General features: G+C 39.3%; 1 protein-coding gene across 1 annotated transcript in view; it reads right to left on the bottom strand.

Annotated features, from left to right (window-relative positions):
• Nucleotides 1-12,420, bottom strand: part of LOC140238556 (adipolin-like) — a 68,881-nt gene that overhangs the window by 16,311 nt on the left and 40,150 nt on the right. Inside the window, exon 2 of the mRNA XM_072318458.1 lies at nt 970-1,122. Within this exon, the coding sequence (XP_072174559.1) occupies nt 970-1,122 (153 nt within the window). The remainder of the gene's footprint in view (nt 1-969; nt 1,123-12,420) is intronic.

The following is a 12,420-nucleotide window of genomic DNA, read 5'->3' as shown; positions in this document are numbered from 1 at the left end:
ATATCGCGTTCCATGGTATTGATTCTTTTCAAGGCAAACGCGTCAGCTCGAATGATTTGAATAATCGGCGGCTTTGTGCGCGTTCCATATTTAGCTAACCAACCATGAAATAATCTCTGTTTTCTGCATGAAAATCTGTATGCCGGTAATATCGTACGCACGTCTCGCTCCATTTACTACCCATGATAGCATCTGGTTATAGCGCGTCCAGCTTTTAGAATCAGCCAAAAAATGGTGCGATAAAACCACCGCATCAAGGCATCGTGGGATCGAACAATAGCTACAGGATCGACGGTAATTGGGCTACAAAATCGCGCAGAAATCAATCATCTTCACACGGTGGGTTGAGGTTCAAATCACCGCAATATCTTGTTCACAGTCATTCATGTATGGAACTGAGGTTGAACTGATTACTATAGGGGAAACACACCATGGGTAAAGGTAGTGATAATTGTGCTGAATACAGTGACAATTCATTTCGCTCTGCTGTATTTCAACATTACGTTGCAATATTCGACAAGTTTATGAAATTAAAAAAAAAGTGTAGTTGTAACGGATTGTACATGTTTTCCTTTACGTAATGATGTTTTCCTTTACGTAATGATGGTGTGTGTGTGTGTGTCTCTCTCTCTCTCTCTCTCTCTCTCTCTCTCTCTCTCTCTGTGTTGGGGGGGGGGTGGTGGAGGTGGGTGATGTAAACCAGAACAACATTAACATAGATATTATAATATTATTGGTAATATCCTCTTATCAATAATGAATTCATTTTATTTCGCCGTTGTTAATGTTCTTAAGAAGAACAAGAATACACTATATTTTATTACGAAGGTGGTCCGGAGTTTCTACAAAAATCGATTGCATTATAAGCAAAAGCGAATAAAGGAATCACATGAAACTTCGCATGACGACAATCCATGCTAAAATCAACCATGTGATCACCCACCCAATTAGCCCATCCTCCAAACTCACCAATCTTCTCGAATTCTTCTTCTTTTTATCGCATTTCTTTTTCGACGAAGACGACGAGGAGGTCGACGAGCCCCCCGATCGAGATGAATGACGGACGAACGACAACCAGCTGCCCTCGGGATCCACCCGTCTTGGACTGTCCTCCGGACCCGTCTATCAAGGGGAGCAAGAATAGGAGATGATGACAAGGATGAGAATGATATCAAAAAAATGGCGCCAAAACTTAAGAAGCTTTAAAATTGTGCAAATCGGACCAGATGTAAGGTCGACTACGAGCAAGTCATACTTCTGTCGAAAATGCACTGAATATTCGTAGTTTTGATGGAGTATATGGGTATCAGTGCAGTATTGATTTCTTGTGTTTGTTTGTTTGTGTTTGTGTGTGTGTTTTTTTTAAGGGGTTGTATAATCTCCTAATTACCTAATTAGTAAAGGTAACAATGATAAAGAAAAACATGGAACTAATGACCTCGGATATAATGGACTCTATACATTTTTTTTTCTCTCTTATGCGATTAAAACTTCATTTTGAATCACTGTGAAATACTGAATTTCTTGTCAGATTTTCCTTCGCGAGTTGAACTATTTTCCTTTTTTTCTTCTCCTTTTCCTTTGTTGTTTTGTTTACACCAAAGCATTTTCTCCAGCAACAACCAAACCATGAGATTAAAACGGTATATTCTGCACATGCCAAATAACCGGTGTGCGTGTGCGTGTGTGTGGTGGTGGTGGTGATGGTGGTGTGATGTGGGTGTGGGTGTGTGTGTGTGTGTGTGTGTGTGTGTGGTGTGTGTGTGTGCGTGTGCGTGCGTGAATGTGTCTCTTCACACCTACTCGCGCTTCGCGAACTTTTTTTTTTCCAAGCGACCCTAATCCGCAAACTTTACTCAGCCCGACGACATATTGGTTTTGCCGTTCACCTCCCGACATGGGGTCGAAAACCACACATGTTATATACCGCAAGGTGGATCAGTATCCGGAGCCTTTCAGCATCCAACGTAAAGTCCGTTTTTTTAGGTGATCCGAGTATCCTCTCGGATCACCTTCTGTTTTTGTACGGATTCTTTCTTCTTCTTCTTTTTCTTCTTCTTTCTCCCCAAAAGTTGTGCATCGATTAGCTCAGAAAGTCCTCTTCCTATCAATTTCAAACTTATACCATATATGTATCGTGTCCCAAAGACGACAGCGCAAGTAAAATCATAGTGATCAGTCGACCGTGACGTCACTATGACGTCATTATATGAAAACACATTTTCATGCATATCTCATTAATAGAATAGAATTCTTCAATGAAATTTACGTCACATATATTTTAAGTCATGCGGATTCTACTCATATTCTCAGAATTCATATTTATTTTAAAACGCGCGCGTACGCGCGCGTTGAAATATTTGTATGCTCAGATCGAGCTCAAATTTTTTTTGCACACGTTTCAGACCATTTAGAGCATTTTTTGAAAAATTGACAAAATTTTACGGACGCGTACGCGCGCGCGCATATACGCACGCACAGCTCATATGCAATAGAAATTTCCCGTTTTTTCACACTTATCGCCTGCCTGAAATGTCAGGGAATATGTCTACCAAGTTTCAAGTCAATCCGATTCAATATGACGTCATACGGGCCCGTCAAAGTTGAAATTCCGCGCGCGCGTCAATGGCGATATACAGTGCAACAATGCCAAAAAACCGCCAATTTTAAATCCGATTTTACTCGTCAGGATGGACGGTGACCCCCAATTTTCTTTACATATTCTGAAAGCTGATGAGTTGTACATGTCATTTCATGGGTTGGCGATGCTGGAAAAATGATTAAAAGATATCAAATTTCTTAATAAAATAAAAAGAGCAAATTTTCAAAATGACGTCATCAAATTACAAGTTCACTCGAGCGTATCTCACTTATCCTTGGCCAATTTTCACCCAGATTTCAGTATGTTGCAGCTTACTAAATGCTCTTTCATTAATATAATAACAACATTTTGATTAGATGACGGCATCATCTCGTAATATTGGATTGAAAATAATCTTGTCAAATTTGACCAGTTTACGTGTTATCTTAATGGGAGTGCAGTTTTTCTGGAAATGAAAATTGACATGACTTTCTTTTTCGAGCACTAGCTCACCTATGCTTCGGTGAATTTCTCTAAGATTTTAATATGTTGTAGCTGAGACTTTGGGCTATTGTAATATGCCCTTCATTTTGTCATACAGTATCGGGATCACGTCAAAAAACTTGGTTGAAATCAAAGCCTATCTTCGATATATTTTCATATTTCTTTCTTTTTCCAACTTTCTTTGCAATAACTCAAGAAAAACATACTCTATCACCACCATATTTTGCACATGTTTAGTTCATGTCACGTACATTATTTCATAAAATAACAACTACTTCATCAGACGCCATCTTGGGTATGTAAATTAGGGTCAAAGGTCATAAATGTTTCATCCTGTATCTTGGTGAATACATGTTCTATCTTCCCCATATTTTGCACACGTAAAGACCGTGTTACAAGGATCATTTCACAAAATAACCACTTTTTCCTCAGATGCCATCTTGTCTGTGCAGATCGGGGTCAAAGGTCATAATATTATGTACTTCTTTCTTTATCTTCGTTATGACGTGTTATCTCTATGGGAGGGAATTTTGCTAGATGTGAAAATTGACATGATTGTCTTTATCGAGCACTAGCTCACTTACCCTTCGGTGAATTTCTCCCAGATTTTAATATGTTGTAGCTGAGACTTTGCGCTATCGTACGTGTCCCCATTGTTTTTTATATAATGTCGGGATCACGTCCAAAAAAGTGGTTGAAATTAAAGATTATCTTCGATGTATTTTCATATTTCTTTCTTTTTCCAATTTTCTTTGCAATAACTCAAGAAAAATAGCCCCTATCAACCCCATATTTTGCACATGTTTAGTTAATGTTACGTACATTATTTCATAAAATAACAACTACTTGATCAGACACCATCTTGGTTATGTAAATTAGGGTCAAAGGTCATAAATGTTTCATCCTGTATCTTGGTGAATACATGTCTTATCTTTCCCATATGTTGCACACGCAAAGACCATGTTACAAGAATCATTTCACAAAATAACCACTTTTTGCTCAGATACCATCTTGGGGTGCAAAGTGGGGTCAAAGGTCAAATATACTTCATTCTGCATCTTTGATAGTGTATACGGAATTCGGTACCCAAGATGGCAGGTCTGACTCCCTTTTCAGAATGAGAATCCAAACATCACACGACCAATGTCCCTAATCTTAGGTGAAAACTCGAATCATTGATTTAAAAAAAAAAAAAAAATCGGATCACCTAATTTGTCAGTCTTGACAAATTCCGAGTCTAGTCCAATTTGGGGACCACAAAACTGATGATCTTCCACGTATAAAATTCTAGTCAGAGATATGTAACCAAACTTTTCTCGATCGACGGGAAATAAAACTATGAAGAACTTGCTGTTGATGATTTTTTTTTTTTTTTTGGGGGGGGGGGAGGTGGAATGTGGTATCTCCTCATCTTCAGTCTAGAGGAACAAAAGTGGAGTCAGGATAAAAATTTGGACATTGTCCAACAGCCCTCCTCTTTTGAATGTGCATGGTTTTCATGATTTCGAGATGATCTTTTGACGCAGCCAGAGTGAGAATTGTGTTTTAAGTATGATATCATGCTTAGTGTTCAGAATAACTACACAAAATTGTGAAGAGGGGTGGAATTGTGCAGCCTGAACGGTTCCCCCAGCTTTTAAACGTTTGTATTGTTGCATGAAAACAAAACGAATAAAATATATGCTTCCGTCAGCATTCATACATCCTTAATAATTTCACACTCGATTTAAATCTTACTATCAATGAACCATGCGAGATTTACTGTCCCTAACAAGATTTTCTCTCTTCTCTGCTATAGAAAGAAAGAAAGTGAAAAGAGTGGAGTAGACAGAACTTCAAAGAAGCATTAAAAAGGGGTCACAAGAGACTAAAAAGTTTCTTGAAAGAGGGAAAGAAGATGAAAAGGATGAATGGGGAAAGAATCAAAGCTAACTCAATAAACAATGAACTAACCCGCTTTGAAGTGCGTTTCTTTACTCGCCTTTTTGTTCTCAGCCTCTGCGTTAAAATCCACTTCATGGGAAGGCTTTTAGTCCAATAAAAAAGGTGTCAGAATCGAACACATTTAACCACATAGCACTTTATCACCTTTCTAATCCCATTTGCAAACCAACTAACCTCCTTTGAGGTGGAAGCCACCGATTCTACGAATACCAACAATGACCGAAATATATATAATTGGAGCGCGATCGAGATCAAACAAATTGCCGTTGATTAAAAAAGATGTCGAAAAGAACCAAAGATTACATATTTGAACAGATTGATAAAGGGAATGGGATGTCTCGCGATAAAGAGTGATAAAAACGGCTAAAATTGGGTCTCCGACAAGACCGAGAATTTGGTCTAACCAAACAAACATCACTGGTATACGTTTGGGACTAACGCGTGGATCTAGCGATCTTAGGGGACTTCGTTCTATTATCGACAACATCAATTCACAGCGATGGAAACTAGTTTCTCGCACGTTCTTCAAGCAAAAAATTGACAGTTTTCAAAGCTTTTGCTTTGCCCACAAAAAATTGTTCGCTTATATTTCAAAACAAAGATTAAATATTTTTTTTCTTGGTTTGCCTCATACACAGCTTACTCACCTTGGGACCACTTTTCAAAATGTCGTTGGCATATTGTACAAGTTGTCAATGGTATGGTATCTGCTGATCCAGTTGTCATCTCAAGTAAGTTATAATGTCACACGCTGTGCCAAGTCAATAAACTATTAGTTGACTATACGGGCTTGAACTCTGATAGGGTTTTTCATCTTCCCTAACCTTTCACTCAAATGTTGATCGGGGAGTTTGGAAGCCACCGCCGACAACTTAACTGCTCAACCACTTTGGCGATGAACGTTCCCTTCCAATACAAACGCGTTGAGCAGGGTTGACCTCACGGAATTCCGGTTCAGAACCTTTCATCTATACCTTGTTGTGCATATTTTGTTTTCAATGATGGGATACTGCACCTTAAATTGGGTAGTCCTTTTGTTAGATTCTTGAGTCTCATCACTGTCGTATCACACACACACACACACACACACACACACACACACACACACACACACAAAAGTTATTATCTGAAAAGACATCCTATCGTTATGCGTCCTCTGGAAATACATATTTAATAGCAAGTGGCAACATGTACAAAACCTCCGGCCGCAGTTAAAAATCCAACTAATCTAAAGCAAATAGACCAATTTGTTTTGATAATGAAACGTTTCATCTTTTCTGTCGAATGAGTCAAATGCTCTCTTAATTTCTACCCATATTTCAGACTTTGCCATTAACGAATACGAACATTTTGCACATGAATGCTATGCGGCAAGTGGAGAAAGAAGCTGAAGAACAAAGAATAAAAACAAACGGAGGGGAGGAGAACGAGGAGGGGGGCGATCACAGGGAGAAGTAATTGCAACAATGCAGGTAGATAAGAAGCAAATACTATTGAAATATAAGGGTGATGGTGCATTTGTATTGCAGAAGAATATTGCCTCTTGGGGACAAGAAAAGAAATAAACGTAATAAGATGGAAAAAAGTGAGGAAAAAACGATAAAGAAGTTGCTGAAACAGGAAGAAGAAAAGCAAAATGATTAAAAAGCAAAAAAAAAAGACAACAGTAAAGAAAACACGAAACTGGAAGATGGGGAAAGAAGAAGGTGATGACAAGAAGATGGTAAGAAGATGACTACGAAGGAAGAGGAGGAGCCTGAGAAGGAGGAGGAGGAGGAGGAGAAGAAGAAGAAGAAGAAGAAGAAGAAGAAGAAGAAGAAGAAGAAGAATACTTTATTCGTATGCAATGTTGCTATCACTGGCATTATTGGCGCTTGCTCTAGGTCTAAAGGTTTTGTGGGATCGCGAGTGCTCTCCCCGATCCGACGACCGAGGTGGAAGCAAATCTCCCGGGAAAGACGAAAAACCAACAGACCCAATTGCGGATTACACGGCTCACTCCTACCTCTGTGGATTTTTCGGAACAAAAAGGGCGACACTTTTCCTCAATGAAAGGGCAAAATTCCTGGCGCTTATTCATTGGTAAACTTTATGGCTGGTCCCTCTCTTTTATGTCCCTTGTCCCCCCCCCCCCCATCTCTCTCTCTTTCTCTTTTTCTGTTTCTTCATTTCTTTCTCTGACAATATACAAACTGCAACAGTTTAAGGTTAAACACTCCAGGGAAAACTGAACACCCTAAAAAAAGAGAGATCAGAAATTCAGGGGCGTAAAAGTTCTATCTTAAGTAACTTTTCTTCTATGATTCATCGTTTAAGAAGAAAGGGGAAATTTTGAAGACGCCAGCATCATAAAAAAGACCCAAAGAACACTGAATGGGAGGGGGGGGGGGTAGGGCTACTAGCATGAAATCCTGACAAAAGTATTTGTTATGATAATAAAAGTTAAGATTCAAACGACACAATTTTTTTGTTACTTTGCGTTTCTAACGGTACAAATACATCATAGTATCAAACCCCCTCACCCATCCTCCCCCTTTCTCTCCATATCCCGCCCCTCCCCTCCCATCCCCTCTCTCGGTTTCAGTTTGTTATTTCTCGTATTTAGTCAAGACGCCACCAAGACGGCTCATTTTTACCCCTCGATTTACTCCACAACAGATCTCGGCCAAGTCACACAAAGGAATCTAACAAAAAGCCACAGCGAAGAAGTCATTATAGACAGTTTTTCCCCTTTCATGGCACATTCTCTCATCCATTCACCCCCCCCCCCCCCCCCCCCAGTCCCCGTCTTCCTAAACTTTCGGTCTGTAAACTTTACACTTTTAGAGTTCTTTGACATTCACATAATGGGATCGGAGAGGGAATTTCGACATAACAAAATGATCTTGTTCTCCTATCATTATTTTTTTTCTTCCTGTTGGACGTGAAATTGGAGTCCAAAGAGGGTAAAGTGAGTCAAGTAAACTTGCTAAGGGTGATGTTGGTTTTTCAAATGTAGCGAGACGGGAAACTTTGGCGCTCTGGAGCCAATATCTCGTTTTCGTCCAGACTTTATTCGCCGTGATCAGCCCTTTTGTATTGTAAAAAGCTTTTCGTTGTGAGAACTATACTCCCATTCATTTCGTTTTCCAGAACGTTCTCGCGTCGCGAACCTCATAAACCATTGCCTTTACACATGGAAGTTAGTTTTATACTCTCATTATAATTTTCCCCTCCTTCTCCCTTGATTAAAAAAGATTTTTTATCGTAGTAGTAAAAGTATTTATCGTAGAATAACGTTAGAAATGTAGAATGTAATAAAAATAACGTAGAAAAAAAGACAATGAAAACTCAAGTGGGGGTATTGATAGGCTTGCTCGGAGAATTGAACAGAAAACCCATTGTTTTCTAAATTTGCTGAAATCAAATGTCGTCTAACATCACTTTGATGAATGCAAAGTCTGGTGAAACTCAATTCCAAGATGATAACTTGGAATTTCCGAGCAACTTGCTCAGGGCAAACTCTCATTGGTACCTGGAAGATATATTTGACAAAATGTGAAACCACTTCTGCATTCCTGTCAAAACCGAGAAAAAATTGAAAACTAGATTTGCGCTTTAAAGTTGAGGATTTGACGTGAGTACTACCCAGAAACATTTTATTTGCCATGGTGTCTTGTCGTCAAATTTGTCAACTTTAACGGCAAGTCGTAAACACAACTATATGACCAAGGTATAGCTGTGTAGCATATGATACTTTGAACACTGGAGAGTCGGGGAGTTATTTTGATTTTTGTAACCCTCCATGTCTCCTTGAATTTCGCGAAAATTGCCAATTTGGCGGCACTTGAAAACAATGTAATTGCATTTGGGATCCTGTTTACAGGATCAGAATTATCGTGATCACTTAACGTCTTCAGCAAACGATCCCTTATTAGAACTCAAGGTTGAACCAATGTTCCAAATCTCTACCGGCCTTTCCAAAGCAATATGACGAGTGCTCAATCTTTGTATGACGTCATAAAAAAGCAGTCGAGAAAATGGCTTCGTTCATTCAGTTTCATGCGATTATGTTTTAAGCACTACTCAATATCAACGGTAGCAGCATGATACTTTTCTGATTGATTTACTTATTTATTTCCGATGAATTAAAGGTACGAATCATTAACAAAAATGAAGAAGTGGTTCATGCGCTAAGAGAACGTCTGTAAATAATTTCTGTTATTTGCAATATTCTACATTGTAAGGTACGTGAACTACTGCACTTACAATTCTGGTTACTGTAAAAGTGGAAATTTTCGCGGTGTTGAAATTTTCGCGCATTTCGCGCAACCAGAAACTAGCGCGAAAATAAAAACACGCGAATATTTTTGCTTGCCATACGTTCCTGTGCGTGATGTCTTGATTCCGCGGAATTAAAAACACACGAAACTCTTCTGACCCGGCCTAGCGCGAAAAATTAGTCGCGCGAAAATATCCACTTTTACAGTATACGACACTAAAATATGAAATAAATTAATAGGTGATATCAAAATGCTGAGGCGTTCAGTGACTCTGAGGCAAAGATCATTGACACGGGATTATATCCCTCCGCGGTCTCTTCGGCTTGACTGGGTCAACAAACTTTCTCTCCACCGTCGCAACATAATAACAGACTAAGCCTAAAATTCTGCGTACACTCAAGATTCCGTCTGATTTACGTCGCCGTTTAATCCCCAACTTAACTTGGAGAGTTGGCCAAATGGTTATTGGAATGTCAATTTCTCAGCCTGAGGATTCTTTAATATTCTTGAAAATTACTGTGATCGCTTGGATGGAGGTATTACTTAAAAATGACATTGGAGGCCTCTCAAATTGATATTGATTGCGTCGAAATGAAGCAATATAGCTTTTGGAATGAGCCCGGGAGGTTGCTGTCTGCTCTGCCAAACAGGAAACACCAAAGTCACGATCTGACCCCTTTTTCAAGACCCCGTCATATGACATGGCTATGGAAGAAGTTATTTATAAATTACATTATATAAATTTGAGTATAGGCTCTTTATCTTTAAAACGCCCATTCCTCGACAGAGAGAAAAAAAAAAGGCAAAGCAAAATCCACGTTGATCGATTACATCGATACGATCTCTTCGTTAGGATGAAAAGAATAACAGCGGAGATGAGCAATTAAGAGGAAAAAGTGTGAGAGCCGTATAAGAGGCTTATCCATATTGAACGGGAAGGTCAGACATTTGTTATTACATGTACATGGATAACATGATATAATGTACTCCTATATGAAGATTTTGATAAACAATATAGATATAAAGGGTCAGATTCGGGTTTATATAAGCGTCATTCTTAAACATTTCAAAGTAAGAGCATCATTACATATCAAAATAGAAACGTTCATACGATACCTCACTTGTTGTTCTAGAAAACGTTTAATCTTTCAGAGCAATATATCAGACTGACAAAGCTAGAGAGTCAGTTTGTTTTGCAATAAAATTCTTAGTATAGCGGTGGTGTTCTCCTTTATAGACTTTCAACAGATAGACTTTGAAAAGTGGCGTAAGATGAGACTACAGGACACTGACAAGTGACGAAGATGAGACTGGGAGACTGGCAAGTGACGAAGATGAGACTAGGACACTGACGAATGACGAAGATGAGACTAGGACACTGACAAGTGACGAAGATGAGACTAGGACACCTATAAGTGACGAAGATGAGACTGGGACACTGGCAAGTGACGCAGATGAGACTAGGACACTGACAAGTGACGAAGAAGAGACTAGGACACCGACACGTGGCGAAGATGAGACTAGGACACTGACGAGTAAAGAAGATGAGACTGGGACACTGGCAAGTGACAAAGATGAGACTGGGACACCGATAAGTGACAAAGATGAGATAGGACACTGACAAGTGACGAAGATGAGACTGGGACACCGACGAGTGACGAAGATGAGACTAGGACCCTGACAAGTGACAAAAATGAGACTGGGACACCGGCAAGTGACGAAGATGAGACTAGGACACTGACGAGTGACGACGATGAGACTAAGGACACTGGACAAGTGACAAAGATGAGACTGGGAGGCCGACACTTGACGAAGATGAGACTGGGACACCGACAAGCGACGAAGAAGAGTTTAGGCCAATGACAAGTAACGAAGATGAGACTGGGACACTGACAAGTGACCAAGATGAGACTGGGAGTCCGACAAGTGACGAAGATGAAACTAGGACACCGACAAGTGACGATGACGAAAGAAAGGTGAAGGGGGGGGGGGGACAGAAGGACAGTGAAACAGAGAAAGAGAGAGGCAGAGAGATGGAGAGATTTAAGAGAGGGAGTGGGCTCTGATGTGACATGAGCAAAGACGAATGAGAGGTCTGCATTGAGGAACAAAGATGTGCTTGTCATGGCCTTTACCACAAGGAGGAGAGTTGAAATGTTCTCCGGAGATGATGCATTCAATGATTCAACTCACATAATTATGCTTCAGATAGCTCTATAAGGTGCTCAAGGCCAACAGAAATAGTTCCACTGTAACCTCGGATGATAAATCTTCACGAAATTATAAAGTTGCTGTGACAATGACAGGCAGTCACGGTGTCTTTTCAATATATTTTTTCTCTTTTTTTTGCATGGTACAGTCTAGCGAAATATTTAAACAATGCTTATTTCATGACCAGAAGGACAGTTACACGTATATATATATATATATATATATATATATATATATATATATATATATATAAGGTAGACACAAGAGTCTACATCCTGTGTATATCAAAATAAGTAATCGATAAAAAGGGTGGTACATTATATTCTTTTGGTAGGAATTGCAGCAATATGCATTTTTGTGATACATACATATGAGGATTGAGATAGGAAGACTCACTAAAAAGCGAATCTTATACTGTAGATTGTGGGGCCCACCATCACAGTTATAATATACAAAGTGTGTACAATGTTCACACAAAAAGAATTGAGAGAGTACGTGCAGTCACGTTCAAGGATCCTAAGTTTAATTGTTTACACAAAAAATCCTCCTCGCAACACACTGTGAGTGACTAACTACAATCTAACATGACAGCGCATGCAAAAGATTTATTGGAACATCCCGTTCATTGGGACAATTTACCGTAAACCTAATACAGGAGATTCACTCGTCTTAGGGGCTGCAATGACTTAAAGTACAAAAAGGCAATAGAAAAGATATATGCTCTTCTATTTTAACGCTGTGACGTATTTCAAAGGTTCACAAATGTTGAGTTTGCGTCGTTTGGTATACGTTTCATTAAAAGAATGTTTGAAAATGAGTAATATGTCCTTCTTCTGAAATATTGTTCAGAATTCACAGAGTTGTAAGAAAACCAATTCGTTTTTCGCTGACACGTCATTGCAAATGAACAGGGAAAAT

Source organism: Diadema setosum, chromosome 15, assembly GCF_964275005.1.
Source record: "Diadema setosum chromosome 15, eeDiaSeto1, whole genome shotgun sequence".
NCBI lineage: Eukaryota > Metazoa > Echinodermata > Echinoidea > Diadematoida > Diadematidae > Diadema > Diadema setosum.
The sequence above is the reverse complement of the archived record's forward strand: the minus strand, read 5'-3'. Positions and strand labels throughout refer to the sequence as shown.